This window comes from Toxorhynchites rutilus, chromosome 3 (assembly GCF_029784135.1).
Source record: "Toxorhynchites rutilus septentrionalis strain SRP chromosome 3, ASM2978413v1, whole genome shotgun sequence".
Classification (NCBI taxonomy): domain Eukaryota; kingdom Metazoa; phylum Arthropoda; class Insecta; order Diptera; family Culicidae; genus Toxorhynchites; species Toxorhynchites rutilus.
Window position 1 is genome coordinate 239,688,730 of NC_073746.1, and position 25,160 is coordinate 239,713,889.

Here is a 25,160-nt window from a genome sequence, read left to right on the forward strand (position 1 = left end):
GTATATTCCAAAGTCAGGTTCCACTAAAATGTGTTATTTCAGAAAAGAAAACCTAGGAATACGATAACAGAATAATTTTATCTAACTTGAACAAATGTTAATCTATCAACGTTTATTGAACAAGAGTTAAAATACTAAACAACTATTGAATCTTTCCACTTTTTGTTCTACGTTGCCGAAGGTTTAAACTAGACTGACTGTCAAAGGATCGATCCAACTAACTGATAAGCCCTGTTGTAGGTAAGTCGATTACTATAGGTTTTAAATCACGCATATTCAATCGAATGCGACGCTACACCGTTCGTGAGAACCTGGGCATGAGTTTCAATGCAGTTCTTCCGTGTTTGAAATGGATTCATTCACGATAAACATACCGTAGAGCGTTGTTTACATTACTAATCTAGAACTACTTATTTCTTATGGATGATGAAAACTGGAATTGGAAAACTAATTGTCAAACTTTTTCATCGGGCAAATGCAGTTTTGAAGTCTTGATGAGGTGTAGTATCCTGAAATTTACATAGAGATAGGGAGAAAGTATAGCTAGGGATGGACAATAGTTCAAAAATCAAATATTTGACTCTCATACCATAAACATGTGTTTTAATAATTGGTTCCCTATTTCTATGTCAGTGAGGTGAACTTTACTACTCAATTAATTTTCGGCTATATTTTTGGAAGTGATTATAATTCAACACGATTGTTTATCATAAATATGTCATCAACCATTTCGGAACCCGTTCACCATGTCTGCATATCCTTTGATTTAAAGCTTATACTAATGTAGCAGAGGCTATTAAGTTTGAGTTTGTATACACACCAAACGAGTATCTACGGAACATTTCCGAATCGTGATACAACTACATACGAGATACATACGCAAAGAAAATTTAGAACCGCTATATTTTTTTTTTTTACTGTTTAATAATTCCTTTGATCTGTTTGTTATGTTGACATGATTTCCCATATCTCATCCTTCCTTATAGTGTTGAGACGATATCTTTCAAACATTCAAATATCTCACAATGCTAATACAATGCTAACTACGTTCGGTTCTTGATCGCAAGCAGAAGAATTATTGACGTCCGCATGAATCGATTGGAGCGCACAATTTATGCCCATTGTAATAAATGAAAACGCAGCAGCAAACGTACCCTTCTTTCCAATTGAACGGCACGTGTTTAAATATGAGTTTCACACTTTTGTGTAATACTGTATGGGGGCGTACCGTTCGATAGCAATGAGAACACAGAAAAGCACACTTTCAAATCACTCCCAACGCATCCATTGAATCAGTTTTAATCCGATGGTCAGTGAGTTGGTACGATTTTTCACTAAAATCGTGGCTAAACGCAATTGTTTACAATGTTTGTGACGGTAGCTATATTCCTTGTCGGATCCGTTCTTTCGACAGTGGCGTATTTGAGATGGAGATACGGATTCGCCGACAATATTCCCGAGGTCGAGCCTCTGGTACCGTTCTTCGGCAATGGGTTGGATTTTTGCCAGAAAAATTCCCTGCAGACCTTCCACAATCTAGTTCGAGCTTGGAACAGTACCGACAAGCGGTTCTTCAAACTGCGCTTCGGCCCAATACCGGTGATTTGTCCGGTTCATCCTGAAGTGGTGGAGAAAGTGATTTGTGAGCCAGCCTCTCTGGGGAAACCGTTCGTGTACAAATTCATGCGCGTCGACGAGGGACTGGCGGCGCAACCATGTACGTATTAGTTGAGTGGCACATAAAAATGTTCCTAGTTATCAACAGTGGATCATTATTCGATTATTTCATAAATATTAACCCAGTTGTTATTCTATTTTTTGATACATTTGACAATACAATTTGAAATGTTGTGTTTGGGATATTTTTATTTAATCGAATGAATGTGGGTTTTTTTGATCTTAAATTCTTGAACGTTTGTTTTTTTTTCTTAATTAAAATACCTTCTACAACCAGTGATGTCAATGATTTTGATTTATAAGGTCAGGATAAGGATAAGGTCGTAAAAATAAAAAAAAAAAACTAGATTTTTGCTGGCATGCTTAAAAAACTGGCAATATCCAAGAAAATTTGGTTGGAAACTCTGGTGCTACGACTGTTGGATCAATTTGAACCTCTCATGATAATTTTCGTTTTGGCTTGTTTATTCAAATTACGACGCAGAATTTTTTTCCCTGCTCCCGTTGAATATAATTGTAATTTTTGTCATACAAACTATCAATTGTAAATCAACTGAGTAAACCCTTTCCGAATAAGAATCTCGATCTGAGTGTGTTATACAATTTTATGAACATCTAACGAAGTTGACAGGTTTTCACGAGGTTGAATTTGTGGCACAAAAATACGGTTGATGCAAAAATTGATGTATATTTTAGGGAAAATATTGTTGAACAAAAGTCAGTCGCTTTTTCAGGCGAGTGTTCATATCTTTAGTTCTGCAATATTTGTCAGCACGAGTGATTTTCTATCGATTTCTCTCATAATTTAATTTGGATAAAGCAGTAACAATAGACTAAAACTTAAAACAGGTTTTTCTAGTCACCAAGAACTATGTAGACTTGAACGAGGAGTATACATGTCCAATGAAGCAGCATGTCAAATAAAAAAAGCACTTCGATGTACACTTTTTCAAATAATACGTGATTCTCTAACATTCCTCAGTAGCAGTAAAATGATTTTCTTTAATGATTGACTTTGGATAAAACAGTAGAAACAGAATTCAATCGCCTCTTGTAGGCATACTTCCGATATAAGCCTTACTCATATCGATAATCATTCTGTGCTTATAAACAGTACACTGAAGTCGTTTTTTACGCGGATTCAGGAATTTACGCTGTTTATTTTTACACGGATTTCGGAATTCCCGCGGTTTTTTCACGCGGATTTCGAAATTTAGGCATTTTTTACGCGTTTTTTTACGTAGATTTTTGTAATTACGCGGGTTTTGGAATTCACGCGGCACTTATCAATCGCGTAAAAAGTGACTCCAGTGTATACATATTTAATGTACACTGGAGTCGCTTTTTACACGGGGAAACGTGTCACGTAAAAAAACCGCGTAAATTCCAAAATCCACGTAAAAAAACGTTGACTTTTCACGAAATAAATTTGTGTTGTATCACTGATCAGAAGCTGAGAAATAAAAGGAAAAATCAGTTAACCAATTGTTATAATATGGGTTGCATTTTAAACTAATAATTCACTGTTTGTTAGATTTTTACATGGGTTTTCAAATTTACGCGTTCTTAGAATTTACGTGGTTTTTAAAATTTACGCGGCACGCGGTATAAATTTTGTTTTCATCGAAGTATGTTCTCTAACACAGCCATCGAAACAAAGTTGTCTTACATTACATGGTGTTTGTTCAAATTCTTTACTTGCACAGCAAGTATGTTTGTCAAATAAATTAGAAAATAATTTCATTCAATCAATGATTTCAACAACACAAACAAATGATTACTAAGGCAACGGTAGTCCCAGGTCAACCTGGCGATTATATCATAGATTTTTTTATATGTTTATTATTTTATAAATAACTAGCTGACCCGGCAAACATTCACGTTTTCTTACTTACGATCATGGGTCCAATTGCAGAACTGTTCATTGATTCATCTTCTAATTAACCCTTTACAATTTACTTTTAATTTAGATTTTCTAGGACTTCTACCAAAACTCGTCATTATAATACCAGACTATTTTCAGACAAAATTCTCGTTCACGATTTTTCAATCACTTGCAAATAACATGTTTCTCCGTTACATCGAATAAATGTTTGATACAGAAAATATGATAGAATGAAGATAGCCCTAAATCGGATGATTCCTTCTTCGAGTTTTGCTCTTATCAACACATTCGGCGATCCATTTTTATTTATTTAGATAGAAGAAGATGTAGGAGTGCGTTTTATCACATTAAAATTTATTTCCACTTTCGAATAAAAATTAATTTCGTTGGTGACTAACAATCCATATACTCATACCATCATAAAAACATTTCACGTACCCAAAAACCCTCACATCCCAAATTTGGGTTCGTTTGTTTGATTAATTCTCGAGTTATGCAGATATTCGTGTTTCATTTGCATGTCAGTTCCCCCTTAGGAAGTGGGAGGGGTGTCTATCCAACATAGAAACATTTATTGCACTCTAAAACTTCCACATGCCAAATTTGGTTCCGTTCGCTTCATTGATTCTCGAGTTATGCGAGTTTCAAACCACGATAGAAACATTTATTGTCCCTTATATTGTTCTTATTCATTGAATCTCGAGTTCTGCAGCATTTCCTCCCCCCCCCGCAGAGAGGGAGGAGGAGTGTTTATACTCCCTAGAAACGTTTCGTGGCCTCTAAAACCTTCAAATGTCAAATTTGGCTCCACTTGCTTGATTAGTTTTTTGCAGAAATTTGTGTTTCCTTTATAAGGCAGAATGCCTATTTCCTATTTCCTATTTCCTATTTCCTATTTCCTATTTCCTATTTTCTATTTCCTATTTCCTATTTCCTATTTCCTATTTCCTATTTCCTATTTCCTATTTCCTATTTCCTATTTCCTATTTCCTATTTCCTATTTCCTATTTCCTATTTCCTATTTCCTATTTCCTATTTCCTATTTCCTATTTCCTATTTCCTATTTCCTATTTCCTATTTCCTATTTCCTATTTCCTATTTCCTATTTCCTATTTCCTATTTCCTATTTCCTATTTCCTATTTCCTATTTCCTATTTCCTATTTCCTATTTCCTATTTCCTATTTCCTATTTCCTATTTCCTATTTCCTATTTCCTATTTCCTATTTCCTATTTCCTATTTCCTATTTCCTATTTCCTATTTCCTATTTCCTATTTCCTATTTCCTATTTCCTATTTCCTATTTCCTATTTCCTATTTCCTATTTCCTATTTCCTATTTCCTATTTCCTATTTCCTATTTCCTATTTCCTATTTCCTATTTCCTATTTCCTATTTCCTATTTCCTATTTCCTATTTCCTATTTCCTATTTCCTATTTCCTATTTCCTATTTCCTATTTCCTATTTCCTATTTCCTATTTCCTATTTCCTATTTCCTATTTCCTATTTCCTATTTCCTATTTCCTATTTCCTATTTCCTATTTCCTATTTCCTATTTCCTATTTCCTATTTCCTATTTCCTATTTCCTATTTCCTATTTCCTATTTCCTATTTCCTATTTCCTATTTCCTATTTCCTATTTCCTATTTCCTATTTCCTATTTCCTATTTCCTATTTCCTATTTCCTATTTCCTATTTCCTATTTCCTATTTCCTATTTCCTATTTCCTATTTCCTATTTCCTATTTCCTATTTCCTATTTCCTATTTCCTATTTCCTATTTCCTATTTCCTATTTCCTATTTCCTATTTCCTATTTCCTATTTCCTATTTCCTATTTCCTATTTCCTATTTCCTATTTCCTATTTCCTATTTCCTATTTCCTATTTCCTATTTCCTATTTCCTATTTCCTATTTCCTATTTCCTATTTCCTATTTCCTATTTCCTATTTCCTATTTCCTATTTCCTATTTCCTATTTCCTATTTCCTATTTCCTATTTCCTATTTCCTATTTCCTATTTCCTATTTCCTATTTCCTATTTCCTATTTCCTATTTCCTATTTCCTATTTCCTATTTCCTATTTCCTATTTCCTATTTCCTATTTCCTATTTCCTATTTCCTATTTCCTATTTCCTATTTCCTATTTCCTATTTCCTATTTCCTATTTCCTATTTCCTATTTCCTATTTCCTATTTCCTATTTCCTATTTCCTATTTCCTATTTCCTATTTCCTATTTCCTATTTCCTATTTCCTATTTCCTATTTCCTATTTCCTATTTCCTATTTCCTATTTCCTATTTCCTATTTCCTATTTCCTATTTCCTATTTCCTATTTCCTATTTCCTATTTCCTATTTCCTATTTCCTATTTCCTATTTCCTATTTCCTATTTCCTATTTCCTATTTCCTATTTCCTATTTCCTATTTCCTATTTCCTATTTCCTATTTCCTATTTCCTATTTCCTATTTCCTATTTCCTATTTCCTATTTCCTATTTCCTATTTCCTATTTCCTATTTCCTATTTCCTATTTCCTATTTCCTATTTCCTATTTCCTATTTCCTATTTCCTATTTCCTATTTCCTATTTCCTATTTCCTATTTCCTATTTCCTATTTCCTATTTCCTATTTCCTATTTCCTATTTCCTATTTCCTATTTCCTATTTCCTATTTCCTATTTCCTATTTCCTATTTCCTATTTCCTATTTCCTATTTCCTATTTCCTATTTCCTATTTCCTATTTCCTATTTCCTATTTCCTATTTCCTATTTCCTATTTCCTATTTCCTATTTCCTATTTCCTATTTCCTATTTCCTATTTCCTATTTCCTATTTCCTATTTCCTATTTCCTATTTCCTATTTCCTATTTCCTATTTCCTATTTCCTATTTCCTATTTCCTATTTCCTATTTCCTATTTCCTATTTCCTATTTCCTATTTCCTATTTCCTATTTCCTATTTCCTATTTCCTATTTCCTATTTCCTATTTCCTATTTCCTATTTCCTATTTCCTATTTCCTATTTCCTATTTCCTATTTCCTATTTCCTATTTCCTATTTCCTATTTCCTATTTCCTATTTCCTATTTCCTATTTCCTATTTCCTATTTCCTATTTCCTATTTCCTATTTCCTATTTCCTATTTCCTATTTCCTATTTCCTATTTCCTATTTCCTATTTCCTATTTCCTATTTCCTATTTCCTATTTCCTATTTCCTATTTCCTATTTCCTATTTCCTATTTCCTATTTCCTATTTCCTATTTCCTATTTCCTATTTCCTATTTCCTATTTCCTATTTCCTATTTCCTATTTCCTATTTCCTATTTCCTATTTCCTATTTCCTATTTCCTATTTCCTATTTCCTATTTCCTATTTCCTATTTCCTATTTCCTATTTCCTATTTCCTATTTCCTATTTCCTATTTCCTATTTCCTATTTCCTATTTCCTATTTCCTATTTCCTATTTCCTATTTCCTATTTCCTATTTCCTATTTCCTATTTCCTATTTCCTATTTCCTATTTCCTATTTCCTATTTCCTATTTCCTATTTCCTATTTCCTATTTCCTATTTCCTATTTCCTATTTCCTATTTCCTATTTCCTATTTCCTATTTCCTATTTCCTATTTCCTATTTCCTATTTCCTATTTCCTATTTCCTATTTCCTATTTCCTATTTCCTATTTCCTATTTCCTATTTCCTATTTCCTATTTCCTATTTCCTATTTCCTATTTCCTATTTCCTATTTCCTATTTCCTATTTCCTATTTCCTATTTCCTATTTCCTATTTCCTATTTCCTATTTCCTATTTCCTATTTCCTATTTCCTATTTCCTATTTCCTATTTCCTATTTCCTATTTCCTATTTCCTATTTCCTATTTCCTATTTCCTATTTCCTATTTCCTATTTCCTATTTCCTATTTCCTATTTCCTATTTCCTATTTCCTATTTCCTATTTCCTATTTCCTATTTCCTATTTCCTATTTCCTATTTCCTATTTCCTATTTCCTATTTCCTATTTCCTATTTCCTATTTCCTATTTCCTATTTCCTATTTCCTATTTCCTATTTCCTATTTCCTATTTCCTATTTCCTATTTCCTATTTCCTATTTCCTATTTCCTATTTCCTATTTCCTATTTCCTATTTCCTATTTCCTATTTCCTATTTCCTATTTCCTATTTCCTATTTCCTATTTCCTATTTCCTATTTCCTATTTCCTATTTCCTATTTCCTATTTCCTATTTCCTATTTCCTATTTCCTATTTCCTATTTCCTATTTCCTATTTCCTATTTCCTATTTCCTATTTCCTATTTCCTATTTCCTATTTCCTATTTCCTATTTCCTATTTCCTATTTCCTATTTCCTATTTCCTATTTCCTATTTCCTATTTCCTATTTCCTATTTCCTATTTCCTATTTCCTATTTCCTATTTCCTATTTCCTATTTCCTATTTCCTATTTCCTATTTCCTATTTCCTATTTCCTATTTCCTATTTCCTATTTCCTATTTCCTATTTCCTATTTCCTATTTCCTATTTCCTATTTCCTATTTCCTATTTCCTATTTCCTATTTCCTATTTCCTATTTCCTATTTCCTATTTCCTATTTCCTATTTCCTATTTCCTATTTCCTATTTCCTATTTCCTATTTCCTATTTCCTATTTCCTATTTCCTATTTCCTATTTCCTATTTCCTATTTCCTATTTCCTATTTCCTATTTCCTATTTCCTATTTCCTATTTCCTATTTCCTATTTCCTATTTCCTATTTCCTATTTCCTATTTCCTATTTCCTATTTCCTATTTCCTATTTCCTATTTCCTATTTCCTATTTCCTATTTCCTATTTCCTATTTCCTATTTCCTATTTCCTATTTCCTATTTCCTATTTCCTATTTCCTATTTCCTATTTCCTATTTCCTATTTCCTATTTCCTATTTCCTATTTCCTATTTCCTATTTCCTATTTCCTATTTCCTATTTCCTATTTCCTATTTCCTATTTCCTATTTCCTATTTCCTATTTCCTATTTCCTATTTCCTATTTCCTATTTCCTATTTCCTATTTCCTATTTCCTATTTCCTATTTCCTATTTCCTATTTCCTATTTCCTATTTCCTATTTCCTATTTCCTATTTCCTATTTCCTATTTCCTATTTCCTATTTCCTATTTCCTATTTCCTATTTCCTATTTCCTATTTCCTATTTCCTATTTCCTATTTCCTATTTCCTATTTCCTATTTCCTATTTCCTATTTCCTATTTCCTATTTCCTATTTCCTATTTCCTATTTCCTATTTCCTATTTCCTATTTCCTATTTCCTATTTCCTATTTCCTATTTCCTATTTCCTATTTCCTATTTCCTATTTCCTATTTCCTATTTCCTATTTCCTATTTCCTATTTCCTATTTCCTATTTCCTATTTCCTATTTCCTATTTCCTATTTCCTATTTCCTATTTCCTATTTCCTATTTCCTATTTCCTATTTCCTATTTCCTATTTCCTATTTCCTATTTCCTATTTCCTATTTCCTATTTCCTATTTCCTATTTCCTATTTCCTATTTCCTATTTCCTATTTCCTATTTCCTATTTCCTATTTCCTATTTCCTATTTCCTATTTCCTATTTCCTATTTCCTATTTCCTATTTCCTATTTCCTATTTCCTATTTCCTATTTCCTATTTCCTATTTCCTATTTCCTATTTCCTATTTCCTATTTCCTATTTCCTATTTCCTATTTCCTATTTCCTATTTCCTATTTCCTATTTCCTATTTCCTATTTCCTATTTCCTATTTCCTATTTCCTATTTCCTATTTCCTATTTCCTATTTCCTATTTCCTATTTCCTATTTCCTATTTCCTATTTCCTATTTCCTATTTCCTATTTCCTATTTCCTATTTCCTATTTCCTATTTCCTATTTCCTATTTCCTATTTCCTATTTCCTATTTCCTATTTCCTATTTCCTATTTCCTATTTCCTATTTCCTATTTCCTATTTCCTATTTCCTATTTCCTATTTCCTATTTCCTATTTCCTATTTCCTATTTCCTATTTCCTATTTCCTATTTCCTATTTCCTATTTCCTATTTCCTATTTCCTATTTCCTATTTCCTATTTCCTATTTCCTATTTCCTATTTCCTATTTCCTATTTCCTATTTCCTATTTCCTATTTCCTATTTCCTATTTCCTATTTCCTATTTCCGATTTCCTGCTTAAATAATTCTTAACACGTTTCTTCGAAGAAGTTCTAATATTCGAGCTGAGTTTACATGCAATATGGCTACGGTTCGTCTTCTTCGAATTTTTTCGGCTGTCATAGGCGTGGTTTGGTATTTCTATCATATATTTCGAATAATCTTCAACACTCTTTACAAATTTTATGCGATTGGCCATCATAAGCTTTTTCAATCGAAGAATTTCTGCTACACATTCATCTTCAAATCTAAGTGGAGAAAAATCACATGTCAAGTTATTGTGAAACATTTTTTTATGTGAGTTTTTTTTTAATTCAATGAGTTCGTTCCCATGAACGATGTATGCAACACAAAATTATGTGCAATAATTAGTTCTATTAAACAAATCAGCAAGACCTTTTTAGAATGTCAACATGTTGAAGTAATCAGATGCAAGATTTCATGCATCACTCAAATTTCATGACAGATTGGGCCGGAAAAACGATCGAATTTTACTCGCTAACTAGACTGTAAAACAGCAAAAGCATATGACGTATATGACGGGGTGACGATATTCATTAATAATTTTCAGTTATACAGTTCAACATCCTGCCAGAAGCTTATTTTCTTCTTTTGTTCGTTACAAACCGTTTGACGGTTATGAGTACATATAACAAACGGCCCTTTTCAGGGCTTCTATTTGGAGTTTCAAAAGAGTCAAACTAACAGATTTCTGAACAATGAAAAGAATTACATTTAAAAAAAACAACTCTTCAGAACAATCACAGTCCTACGTCAAACTTCCGTCCATGGCCCTAAGCTCAGACCCTTCTACTTTTTTTCAGAAGGTTTTACTCCATGTTATCATCCGGGTTCAATAATACGTTTTTTTGCGATTTATTCGAAATTAAAAAAAAATGCAGCTGACTCTATTTTGCCGCGAGCCCCTCAATTGCCTTTAACCCCGCCGAACTACTTGACCGTTCAGAACAAGTTCCTAACAAAGGACTCAATTTCCAATTCTTTTTTCTACCGCGCGGTTTCACATACCTGATTTCACGAACGATTTCCACTTTCCTCTGACATTGCAACGGAGATAACACACTTTGCTTCGACTGAGAAGGCTTCCGAAGAATTTCGATGCACACATTGCTGCAACGTTTATTTTTTTTCATTTTTCTATTATGTTTCTAATCGGTAACAGAGGAAACGCACAGATAGTTGAAATCAGCCGGCAGTGCAACAAGACAACTAAACTTACAATAGGTCATAATGTAACGAATCAAATCGATCGAACCGTTCGGCGAATTAGCCTAACATTGTGCGTTGAAATGCCGGTCTTGTACTCTGACGAGTCGTACGCAAAACAGTTTCACCCGTAATCAAAAAAGGTGAGAAAAACTACTCAGCCAGGTGAATCCGCGGTCTCAGTTTCGTTTCAATGGTCAGTGAGTTCGATCGATTTTCAACGGAAATCACGCCCAACTAAATCTAGCGAGCTATGTTGGTGACTTTTGCCGTGATAGTTCTTACGATTATCCTCTCGCTGGTGCTGTACTTCCGCTGGCGGTATGGATTCGCCGACAACATACCCGACGTGGGAGATGTGAAACCCATCATCGGCAATGGGCTGGAGTTTTGGCAGAAAAACTCCTTGAGCACCTTCACAAGTATAAATCAAGCTTTCCTCGGTACCGAGGAGCGACTATTTAAGTTCCGATTTGGACCCATCCCGGTGTTCGCCCCGAACCATCCGGATGTGGTGAGCAAATTGATAAACGATCCGGACTGTATGGAGAAACCGTTTGTTTACACGTTCCTGCGGATTGATCTGGGATTGACGGCAGCGAAGTGTATGTATATGATAACGATAAGTATAGTTTAAAGTAAAAACTAAATGATTGAGTCATAGTGGGTTATACGCACATTGGATGTAAAAAAGGTTCGTAGCGTATTCACTTGTTTGTTTTTACGTGTGCAAAGGTTTCGTTTTTATTCTTCAGTAGATTAGTATGATCTGGTTACATGTGCGTGGAATGGATGAGAATCGATTATTAGATGAAAAAAACTTCTGACAACCATCTTTTACGTAACCAACCGATTCTAAACTTTCGATAATTGATCCACTTAACATCTTCGGTTGTAATACGTTCGACCGCGTTATTGAAAAAAAAAGTTTTCTTTTTTTATGATTCTGCATTGCTTAGTGTTGTTTCAAATTTGCATACTTATGTCACTTAAATCATATAATTGCTTATATCAAGCGTTTTTTGCTTTTCCCATGTGTTACTTGCATTTTAGTGTTGTCCGTGTGAATCTTTCAAGCCAAGTACTACATCAATATTTACAAGTGTCCAGCATAAGAGCGTTACCTGATTTCAGTTGTATTAATGCATAGCTATTGATGAAAATGATGTAAAATCTGAACTTGTTATAAGAGTTGATTTTGTTTCCATAAAACTCCAGAAAACACGTTCCGCACGAAAAACGGGATCCACCTCACAAAATCAAACAAAAAAGTTTTCGCAACATCCGTGTTGGTCCCAGCTCCCAAAAAAACTTATTGTATAAATAAAAAATAGTCAGGTGTTCCCGTGGCTGAGTGGTTAGCGTCCCAAATTATCATGCCGGGGATTCGGGTTCGATTCCCGTTCTGGCCGGGAGATTTTTCGCCAAAGAAATTTCTTCCGACTAGCACTGTGGTCACGCGTATTCTAGAACTTGGCACTCCAGAATACATTCAAGGCGTGTTGTTTCTAGAACTTGGCACTCCAGAATACATTCAAGGCGTGTTGTTCGGCATAGAAATCTCAACTAAGTAGTACTAATAAAAATGACACAATTAATACTTACGTTGAGAAGGCAAAAGTTCCACTGGGAACGTTAATGTCATCCAAGTAAAAGAAAATAGTCAGAGATCCGGCTGAAAAGCAGTCTTGTAAAAAGTAGTTTTGTAAAACATCTGGAAACAAATCATATTTATTTTCATTTTCTTAATTTGTAACTGTCAGTCCCAGTCAGTCAGCGCTTTCCTACCAAAAAGATCAACGTCGGCACCTAGGGACCGACGCTGGGCTTAACGTGTTAACCCTTTGTGAACGTTTGTCTGCTCTCAGCCAATACAGCAAGAATGAATGCTAATCCTATACTTTATGCAACAATATATCAATTTAAACTTTTTCTAAACGAACTTCTGAATTCTTCTAGCGAACTTGTTCACAAATCACAACGGTGTTCTTCTGAATAATAGATAACGGTGCTCAGTATAAATAAAAGTTTTCACCCATGTTCGAGGAAAGGCTCAATTGGAAACTCCATGTATTGCGGCACTGTGCAAATATAAAGAACATGATTGTGTATGTTCAAACAAAAAGATAAAAGACGGAAGACGCCAAACTAATTATTTTTGTGATACATGCGAAAACCAGGACTGCATTTTGAGTGTTATCGAAAGATATCAACACGGAAACGTGTTGTTTACTAAATACTCATCTAAAGTTTACAAAGAAAATAAATGAATATTGTTCATCCTTCATACTCTCATAGTGCATATAATCTTACAAAATTTAACGTCACTCCTTTCTAAGTGAAAATATTTCCGACCAATATGATACCCATGGTCAAATTTAATACGACCGCAAAGGGTTAAATATGAATTTGATCGTATTGTAGAAAATTATATATTAATTTTTAGGTTAGTTCTCCTTATGAATTCTTCTCACTGTCCTCTGGGATCTGTGCAATTCAAAATGAAATTGAACTAAAATGCAGGTTTTAAAAACTTGTGTTTTTGATACGAATGAAAGTTTGAATTCCGTTACGGTTGGAGGAAATATGAGTTTTCCACAGCATTTGAGAATTATTTGACTCAATTCTAACTTTTGAAAAGGGCGTATCGATTTTAGTAGGAAAAATCTTTGATAATTTATATCTCAAAACATATGAGTCCTACCGAAATAGTGTCTTAGAAACGGTTATAGAGTATTGATATCCAAACTTGAAAAAAAAAATACATTGAGAAAAAAATTGATTTATTTTTATTTACAAAAAAACTAATTTGCAATATCTAAAATATTTATTTTTTATATTTCTTATTTCTTCATATAACATAGAAGTCATGTAGAAAATTCAAAACAAATGAGTACAAACTACGTACTTTGTGGAACATCGATTTTTTGTATGTGAACAATAATTTTTAGCCACAAAATATGAGTTCCAATATGATTTCAAACAAAAAATCTCTTAATCAATCTCCTTCTAAATGCAGCCATTTTCGAGATATTTAAAAATAATATTTCAAATTTATTGTCTTTTTTATAATTAATAGGCTCTTTTAATATGGTTGTCGTGTTATACCGTCATGCTCATGAAATTTTATGAACTTGCTTATAATTTTCAACATTTTTTTAAATCCATCATTATGGTAAATATATATGTTTAGGAGTTAGGTTGAAAAACATTTGAAGACATGTGGGTTGATACAAAACGTAGCGATAATGTTTTTCAACGTAACTCTTAAATATATATTTTTACCATAATGATGTATTTGAAAAAAAATGTTGAAAATTATAAGCAAATTCATAAAATTTCATGAACATGACGGAGTATCATGACAAACATATTAAAAGTGCCTATTTATTATAAAAAAGACAATAAATTTGAAATATTTTTTTTAAATATCTCGAAAATGGCTGCATATAGAAGAAGATTTATAAAGAGCTTTTTTGTTTTAAATCATACCAGAATTCATAATTTGTGGTTAAAAATGATTTTTCACTTACAAAAATTCGAAGTTTCGAAAATTCATGAAAATTCGATGTTCCACGAAGTACGTCAAAAATAGTTTTACCATCTTGTACTATTTTTTTTTGAATTTTCTACATGAATTCTATTTTATATGAAAAAATAAAAAAATTAAATTAATTATTGTATAATTGTATAAATTTAAATTTAAATTAAAACTGAAAAAGACAAATGCAGAATTTTCTGCAAAAAATCTGTTCAAATATCTCATTACATCTGGTTGTCATATGGTATTTGTTAGATGCCGTTTCCCAATTCGCTGTGAGGAATATCCAAACGGACTAAATATTTTCATTGTTTTTCCAAAGTTTTTAATATTTTTTCCAACTGTTGTGATTCAAATTTGTTTCGAAAGAACATTTCCCGATCATCTTGAATACAGTTACAAACAAAGCATTGTTTCAATGGAAAATAGTTTGGAGGTGATCATACTTTGTGACAAATATACTACAAGCTGGTACAATCTGGTTTAGATAATTTAGAGATATTCTGTTTTTTCGCTTTTCGCCATCCAAATTGAACTGATGTATGAGTTTGATGAATTCATGACACGAATAAATACAACATATAAGTTGTCCTCTTTTGAATAAAACAAAGATTACTTTTAATATCCGTCATACCATTAATTGTTAATCTATCTTTCAACAATAGAACAAACACCATGGCGTACACGATTCGAGCCCTTCTGGTTATTAGAAACAAAAAATTCGAACAAGTTCTGAATCAGTAAAATTCCGCAATCGTATGAACCTCAGATGAATCAAAAATATGTTTTTGACAAAATGGCGGCCGTTTGAAAAAAATACTGTTTAATCTATGTTTCCCATTTTTTTTAAATACTAAAATTTGAGAAATATGATTTTTTATTGATTCATGCGATAGAGAGAAGCATACAGATTGTATTCATATAAATTCGACATAAATTGGTTCAGTAGAACTTGAGATATCGTGTACGCCAGTTCGAAGAACATAGTTTCGAAAAACACGCATTTGAAGTTTATTGTTATGGCTGTACTAGAACAGATACTACTATAACTCGGTGAATCTATGTATCTTCTTAAATGCATAAACTTCAGAAATATAAAGAAAAAAATTGATTGCACACTATTATAAATTTTTGCTGATTTGTTAAAATTAGTTTATGCCATAAACATGGCTGTTTGCAGCATTAGTGTGATCTGATGGAAGTAGAATGTTACTTTTTGTTACTTAGTCCGGTCCGACTGAACACCGGTCATCGTCCAGGTCAATATAAAACGTACCAGCTGTGTTCCTGCGATCAAGAGAATTTCTGCGATTGTTAGATACGATGTGTCTCGAATTCGAGTTTCATTTGTTCGACGTTTTTCGTTCCACAGATGCATGCAAAATTCGTTTAAACTTTTTGATCTGCCCGCCAAATTCTTGTTTCCAAACACTCTAAACTCTAAAACCGTGACTCTTGGCTCTAAATAATATGTTTTGCGTTTATGAATCTCTTGTAACATTAAAAAGGAAATGAAACATATTATTTTCCATCCCAGTAATTGGAGGTTCTATTCCAGTCAGGTTGTTATTTTTAACTTTGCCATTCGGCTTGAATGGCAATTCATCAACAAAAAAAAAAGTTTATTTCATCAAATTTTGACCTTCACTTCTGAGCCCAATGATTGGCTTGCATAATTTGTAATATCAAATACATTTATTCTACAAGAAGTGGCTCAGCAACAAGCATCAATAACTTGAAGCACTTATTCTGCAATGAGCCTCGTTCCGATTCCTGCCATATTTTCGGCCAGTTGAAATACAGTTGCAGTGGATGCAATCATTGGCTGATTTAATGTTCACTTCAGTTAACCGCTGATTACTCAGTCAGCAGATTTTTACTGCCGAACTCTGTAAGCCGTTTAACATAATACACGCAAGTCGGTTTGCTGTAAGCAACAAATTGAAGCTCGTCTGTCCATCCAGTTGCCGCCGCATTTTTTTTTTCTACAAGTTTACTTTCACAAGCACATCCGACGCTCGATAAGCAACCGTTTTTCAGCTTTTCTTCACCTTCATAAATGCTGTTCACATTGCCAATGCATATGCCTCGAAAGGAAGTACGAAACATGACCATCCCTACCGTTGTGGCGTTTGTGTTGGTTGGTTAGCGAATCAGTGAGCGCTTTTCCATTCGGTCACCCCAGAAGAAGCGGGTGTGTGATCCTTAGGTTAGTTTTCCTTCGATCCTCCGCGTGGTACAAGTGTAAAGCGTTGGGTGCGCGCGTGTGTTTACTATATTACGATGATCCCTGCACTGGCATTGGTTGCAGTCATTTGGACTTGCCTGTATGTGTACTGTAGAATAAGGTTCAAGTTTTCCGAGAAGATACCGGGAGTGGAACCGCAAGTTACCTTCTTTGGCAATGGACTGGAGTTCGCGCAGAAGAACTCGGTTCAGATTTTCGAAAACCTGAAAAAGGCGTTCCGGAATGACCATAGGCTTTTCATGCTGAAATTTGGTCCGATTCCTGTTATCTGTCCGAACCATCCGGATCTCATGCAGAAGGTTGTGGTGGAGACGGCCAGTCTGGAGAAACCGTTCGTGTACGACTTCATGCAGTGTGGCCAGGGCTTGTTAACAGCTCCATGTACGTGAGAATGAATGTGTATTATGTACTTCAACATTTACAAATGATTGCATTGTTGGGGTATAATTCGAAAATCAGTGAATGTGACAAATGTTCGTTGAAATAAGACTGAATCGAGCTTATGGGCATTGGACATTAGTGACATGAAGGCTGTGAATACAGTTTCGATAACGGATAACAGCACACTACGTGTCGTAACGTTAGAATCACTAATTTTCTAATTTTCTGAGTTTCTAGAGATATGTCAGAGTTAGGTTGAAATTGAGTATATAGTATAGGATTTCATAATAATCTTTGTTTTTAAGATTGACCATTTGAATTATATTGTTTTGTCTAAACTTTCTGAAAATAAAAACGGCCGTGTTTCATCATCATAGAACCAGATGGGAAACTATCGCTCTTTTGCAAAAATCAACATCAATTTCGCATGAATCAGAATAATTTTCTAGTTTGTAGGTCATCTTTAGTTCTCAATCAGTTCAAATATTCCTATTCGGGGAGGTTTCGACCAAGTTTCGTCATGTTGAAGTTTGTATCTCGTTTCACGCTTGTTAACTACATCTACTACATCTACTCTTCACTTCTCATAAGTTTTCGATTAGGTATTGATGTGGTGAACAAGCTGATCAGTCAAGAATATGAAAACCCTATTCATTCAACCATGGGATGGCCTCTGGATTTTATGAACAGATGTTCAATTACTCAATCATCCCAGTAGTTTTGGTGCAAAAATTGTTGATGATTCTGAAGTACTTCGTATCATTATGGTTGATGATGAGGTATCTGAACTAGATCTTTTTGAGAATATTCTCCCCAAACCATCAAACTTCCGTTTCCAAAGTTACGAGTTTGAAAATTATATCGTCCCATAAGTTTTTCCAGTATGAAGTAATTCTATCATGGTATTTTATTGTTATCAGAGAAAATCATCGGAAATAGTAAATCCGATGGGATTACCTTCGACAATTTTGTGGTTGACAATAGTTACTAATAAATGTTCTCTTTAACAAAAATGAACACATTGTTCGAAGTAATGCTGCAAGCTCTCATCCGTCACTAGGCCGACATTTTTAGTTTTTTTCTGACTCAAATCTAATTCTTTCCAATGCAGATTTCACCTTAGGGTATAATGTAGAATGCACATAGTTCAATAGTATTTTGGCCAGAAATCTCTGGAAAACGTGATAATTTTAGGCCTTTCTTTTTGGTACACACTTTTCGCATGGAAATATCCTGTTCAATATTCAGATATTACAATCATCAACCGAATGTTTTGACAAACCGGATTTCTTATTTAAAATGATGATGATGATGATGATGATGGTCCCACCTCATACCACTACAAAGGTTTGAGCAGAAAGATTTATCTTTGAGATAATATTAAATTTTAATAATGTTCATGAAAACCCAGTATGCAAAATAAAACGAACTGGTTCTGTTGCAGACATACATTAACTATCATAAGAACGTCAAGAAATAGGCAAAATCTGAAAAAAATGATCCCAAGGCATGTCAAGCAAATTTCCAACCCGGGAAGATCTTTGAATGATCCACTAGAGACTTACTCTGAGATCTGCCACAGTACAGAAAAACCTCGATATAACCATTTGCTTTCCCGATGTAGCAGGCCGCTTTCAATGTGAAATTTCCACCTTATTGCCAGCTATCTTGAAAATTCTTAAACCACTTCAAATGTACGAGCACACTTTTAACATTCATTTCCACATATGATCGCTTAAGTAGCGCTTTTGTTAGTTTTGATAACAACATATGCAACAAAACAAGGATTTCATTGCAATCATTCTTTGCTCAACTTAACTTTACTCACCGCTGAAACGGTACATTGTTACGCTTACCAGCGAAACTACAAAAAATAACAATTCTAATTCCGCTCACTAAGCAATCGATCATGGGTTCAATGGGTGCAATCCCAGGGTCAATTACAAAATAGTCAATTGAGATTTAACTTTTCAAGGCTAGAGGCGAATGAACTATAGTAGTAACAAAAACAACACTACCTTGAACGATGGTAACACTGCATTCCTTACTTCGGGACGATAATATTCGGTTACTCATTCTGTCTCAATGTCCTAAAATAAGCTTTATTTTTGTTTTTTAAAAATAAAAATCGGTTCACTTTTGTAGCAGTTTTGTTGCGTGAGCGTTCAGCAAAAGTGCTGTACTATGAGCTGTTGATACTGAACGAAACTGTTACTGTCGATGTCTACACACGTCATTCGAAGAGAATGGCTGATGATATGTTGCGAGTAACAGGTGCATAGCTATTCTCCTCTACGATAACTTTTGAACATACACTGGAAAAATGATCAAGGGAATGCAAATCGAATGGTAAAAAAATTCTCAGCCAGCGTACACATGTGTTGGCACATATTCATCTTCACTGGAAGGGATAAAAATCTTTTTCATCTGTACTTCTTCTTCCAAAAATCATTTTTTTTAATATTTTTCTTGCATAAATAAATGTCCAATAATTTTAATTCAATAGCATTGAATATCGTTAATTCATGAAATTGACATTAGAGTGAGAACTAAACAATTTGCCGATATCGCAAACAAATTGATTGTGTTTCAAGATTGCTTGTTGCAATCAACTGAATGCGTATAATCGAACGGATTGTCTCAAAATCGACATTGTTTGATCGATATAACATCATCATTTGCCAGAAAGATGAAACAAAGTTGTAGATTGTTATTTGCTATTTGTTGATTTTGTCTGTACCAATTTGTACTTTTTGACGAAAGCTGTAATCTGTACGGTACAGAATCTAAAGAAAATAACCAAACATAACGAAAAATCTGTACTTATCCAGATAAATCTATACGTGTGGCAACACTGCATGCAACCACAATGTTCGACAGCATAGCTTGGCAGAGTACAGCTAGGTTCAAATAAAATCAATTCTCTATTTCATTAATACTATTAATTTTTCTAGGAACACCTGAACTTCTAATTTATTGACGTAAGACTACGTCTTTGATTTATATATAAAAAATTTTATTGCAATATGTGTTATACTATATATCACTAAATGGAAAATTTATTCAGCATTTTTGACAGGACTATGTCTTTGATTTCTATATAGGAGGGCAACTCTACGAAAAATGTATGTTACTCAAAATCGTTATTGCGACATATGTTGTGTTGATATACCATTAGACAGTAAACTTATCCAGGATTTTTTTTGCTTAAGACATGAACAGTGAAAAAGTTAACAATTTGACAATTAAAATGGGTATGTTTCTTTGATTTTACTAGCTACTCGTTTTCCCCCACAACGCAACGAGAATTTTTTTCGCCTACAATTCGGCGTTAGCTCACAATATGGTTAGATGCGCATTACGCATTATTCTCGATTTGTCGATAATAGGCATTTATCAGTTGTCAGAATCAAAAAAGAAAAAATACAGATTTTGAACAATGAAAAAACTCTGTTCAAATGCAATTACTACACAATCACAGTCCTATGTCAAGATTCCGTCCGTGCCCCTAGGCGCAGACCCATCAACTTTTTTTTATTAAAACACAAACTTTAAAGATAGTAAAACAAGTAAACTATTTAACGAATGGAGAAGGTATAGTTTTTAGATTTTACTCGCAGCTCATTCTGTGAGGGAAGAGCAACAAACAACATTTTTGCATACAATTCGGGTGATAGACTCCTTGGTAGAGATGGGCGAACTGTTTGTGAACGAATGAAGGGCAGGTTAACTAAATAGGGGAAAAGGGGGGAATTTGGACCACCTAAGCAAATTACCTAATAATTCCAAACCAATACGGTCTAAATAAAAAATGTCACATTGTATACTGAGCTACACTTGTTTTCTCTCAATAAATAATGTTTAATCATTATATGAAGCTTCAATCTACGAAATATATCTTAAAATAAAAGAGATGATTTTTGGACATTAAAATTTGATGCGGGGTGATTTGGACTGTCTGTGGGGTGATTTGATCCAGTGTGTGTTTCATCGAAAAAAACATACTTATGTTTATGTAAAGTATTTTGGGATAATGTTACAATCAGTAACAATGTTTTGGGATCGAGACCAGGTGTCTTGGCCAGATTATAGACCAGAAAAGTTGGATTGACACCATCTCGAATTCTGCATGAATCTTTTCACTGTTGGTCGAGCATTTTCAAACACTTTTGATGCTTGGTCAATGCAAATCCGTTCTCGATGGCCTGTGTTGCTCTTTCAAGCTCCTCCTTCTTCCAACGTTGTCTGTCCATCCTCAAAGAAAAGTTTCAAACCTGTAGGACCAATTCACCCCACAGAAACGTGTCCATGTCACCCCACACAACACGCAAAAATTAAAATGCAATTAAATTCATTAATTGTTATCAAAATTACAGTTTAGCTACATCAAATTGTTTCTCTTCTGTAGGCGAACAGAACTTTACTGCACAATACACGAAAAGTTTGTTTAATTAGCGGGAGAAACCTTAAAACCACTATCGGAAAAATCTCATTTTTTGACGATCAAAGTGTTTGCTGTGTTTATGCTACCAATTCCCTCTACTTGTGAAGTTTTACCAAAGTTTTTTTACTTTAGGTACATACGGTTCAACAATAGAAGGAAATGACATTATAAAAAATCCAAGTTGAACCGTAATTTTTGAGATAAAGGGGTGGTCCAAATCACCCCATATGACCCAATCACCCCGTGTTACCCTAAATGTGGAAGGTAAATGGCGCTGGACGGAACGGATGAATACAAGGAGAACGCTTTGAGAAAACTAAGAAAGATAGCGATAGTGTTATTCACAAGTAAAGTACAGGGTTTTCCAACTTTAAATTCCGAAAGTAAGTTGAAATAAAACACACTTAGAATTCGAATTTCGATGAAACTTTTATTTCAAATTAAAGTTTGGTTTATGCCATTATGTGTGAAATACAACATCATTCAAATGTCCACCTAGGGCTTCCTCGCACACCTTGATCCGGAACAGGTAATTTTCGATGACTTTTCGGCACATATGGGGCTGTATCTCGGTCATAACTTCACGAATGTTGTCTTTCAAATGTTCAAGAGTTTGCGGAGAGTTGGCATAGAAACGGTCTTTCGCATAACCCCACAAAAAAAGTCTAGCGGGTTCAAATCGCATGATCTGGACGGCCAATTGGCATCACCAAAACGCGAAATTATGCGTCCCTCAAATTTCGTTCGCAATATGACCATGTTCGGTCGTGTTGTGCGGCACGTGGCGCCGTCCTGCTGAAACCACATGTCATCCGTATCCATATCTTCAATTTGTGGCAAAAAAAAAATCGGTTAACATGCGGCCATAGCGCTCACCATTCACAGTTACCGTCTCGCCGTCCTCATTTTCAAAGAAATACGGCCCGATGACTCCACCAGACCATAATGCGCACCAAGCAGTGACTTTTGGCGGATGCAATGGCCTCTCAACAATCACGTGTGGATTTTCTGAGCCCCACATACGGAAATTTTGGGTGTTCACATAGCCACCGAGCACATTTCACATTTCACATTCACATTTTGCTGCTGTTGTTCGTTCACCCAATCGACGTATGCCCGACGCATTCCATGGTCACCACGCTCTAATTTTTGTACCAGTTGGACTTTATATGGATGTAGGTGTAAGTCCAAATGCAAAATTCGCCACAATGATGTGTTTGACAAGCCCAATTGCTGAGCACGCCGTGGAATCGAAACATTCGGGTCATCCTCCACACTGGCAGCAACAGCAGCAATATTTTCGGCCGAACGCACATTACGATAGTACGAATTTCAGTACTTCTACCAAAACCTCAATGAAGTGTTCTGGGGCCATTGTTTTTCTTGCTGTATATCAATGATATCAAACAGGTGTTAAATTATAGTGACGTGAACTTGTTCGCTGACGACACGGTGATATTCGTTGTAGCAGATACCTTGCAAGACTTTTACAGAAATATGAACCATGAACTACAACATCTAGATGACTGGCTAAAATGGAAAAGACTGAAACTGATTATAAACAAAACAAAATACATGGTAGTATCGTCACGTATTATAGACAGTAGCGGTTTTGATATAAATATAGATGGACAATCTGTGGAGAGGGCATCATCAATCAAATATCTTGGCGTTGTTTTGGACCAAACGCTGCACTTTGGAGAACATATAAACTACACCAAAAAGAAAGCAGCTCAAAAATATAGAGTGCTTTGTAGGATAAATTGATTTTTGACCTTTGAGAGTAAGCTGACGATCTGCAAAGCATTGATTGCTCCACATTTTGATTATTGTGTATCCGTGTTGTTCCTAGCAAACAAGAGGCAATTGCAACAAATGCAAATTTTACAGAACAAAGCCATGCGCTTGATATTGAGATGCGATAGACTAACTCCACGAATATTTATGTTAGAATGCCTACAGAGGATGTCAGTCGGCCAGCGTATTAAATACTGCACGCTCACGTTAATATTCAAAATGACCAACGGTTTGACACCGATTTATTTACGAAACACAATAACTCATGGAAGAGATATACACCAGTATAACACAAGGCGAGCAAGTGACCTCAGAACTCTGAACTTCCGGATGTCCTGTACCCAAAATTCTATTTTTTTCAAAGGTTATAAGCTTTACAACTCACTGCCAAATGAACCAAAGACAGCAACAAGCCTCAGAATATTCCGAAACATATGTAAAGAATTTTTGAAGAATGATCCGGATTTGTGAAATGTTTGTTAGTTAACGTTAGTATAAATGTATGCATGTTGACGAAGTTATGACGGATATATTATCTTTTTATGTTGAATGTTTTCTGTTCTTTCTTTTTGTCTAAAGACAATAATAATGATGGTATTTAGATTGTTTTCAGTTTGCTAGATAGCAAGATTGTTGATATTAGATTAAAAAAAAGTGAAGTCTACAATAGTTTGAGCATCGCGCGCGTAAACAGACATGACCAATTTAGGATGAACCTCATTACAAGAGATTACAAATTGGAAGTGGAGCGAAGCTGGGGATAGCCCTACCGGAATACTCGTAAACACATTTGTTAAATAGATGGTTATAACGAGTCTCTGAGTTGAGGCAGATCTGATTGCGAGTTCCAGTGGGAATGTTATCCTTAGAATATGAAGGGCCTGAAGTGTTGGATCGAATAAGGCTTGGGGATGATAATACAAAAGTTAATTCTTACAAGTAATTATCTTAAAGATAACTCGTCCGGCTCAAACCTTTGTGGGGGAATGAGGTGGGACCATCATTATTATTATATAAAACTGGACATTATAATATCAGATTATTTTCAGACACAATTCTCGTGCTAGATTTTTCATCCACTTGCAAATAACATGTTTCTCCGTTACAAGGAATAAATGATTGGTACAGAAAATATGCTACAAAAAAAACAGCCCTAAATCGGACAATTCATTTCTCGAGTTTTGCTCTTATCAGCACATTTGGCGATCCATTTTTATTTATAAAGATAGAAGAAGACATAGGAGTCCGTTTTATGTTCTATCACATTAGAATCCATTTCCACTTTCGAACGAAGATCAATTTCACTACCCGAACATTAAATGTACTAACAACGCTTGTCAATATGTAATTGTAGAACACATGCGGTTTGAATTTTCCGAATTTTCCCATTTTCCTTCAGAGTTTTCCAAAAATTTTCAATTGTCATCTTTGGTTGGAATATGTGTATTATTTTTATGGAATCCCCTCTCCATTCCAGAGAAGGGAGGAGTGTCATATCATCATAGAAACATTTCTCATACTCAAAAACCCCCACATCCCAAATTTGGCTACATTTGCTTTATAAGTTCTGGAGTTATGCAGAAATTTGTTCTTCATTTGTGTGGCAGACCCCCTCCCACCTTAGAGAGGGGGGAGGAGTCTCAAACTATCACGAAAACCTTCCCCGGCCCTCAAAAACCCTTACATACCAATTTTCATGTCAATTGGTTCAGTAGTTTCCGAGTCCATAAAAATCAGACAGACAGACAGACAGATAAAAATTCATTTTTATATATA

At 34.2% G+C, this 25,160-nt stretch overlaps 1 protein-coding gene across 1 annotated transcript in view; it reads left to right on the plus strand.

Annotated features, from left to right (window-relative positions):
- LOC129774058 (uncharacterized) overlaps nucleotides 1-25,160 on the plus strand; it is a 78,874-nt gene that overhangs the window by 42,647 nt on the left and 11,067 nt on the right. Inside the window, exons 8-10 of the mRNA XM_055777755.1 lie at nucleotides 1,415-1,717; nucleotides 11,252-11,487; nucleotides 16,729-17,143. Coding sequence (XP_055633730.1) covers nucleotides 1,415-1,717; nucleotides 11,252-11,487; nucleotides 16,729-17,143 — 954 coding nt within the window. The remainder of the gene's footprint in view (nucleotides 1-1,414; nucleotides 1,718-11,251; nucleotides 11,488-16,728; nucleotides 17,144-25,160) is intronic.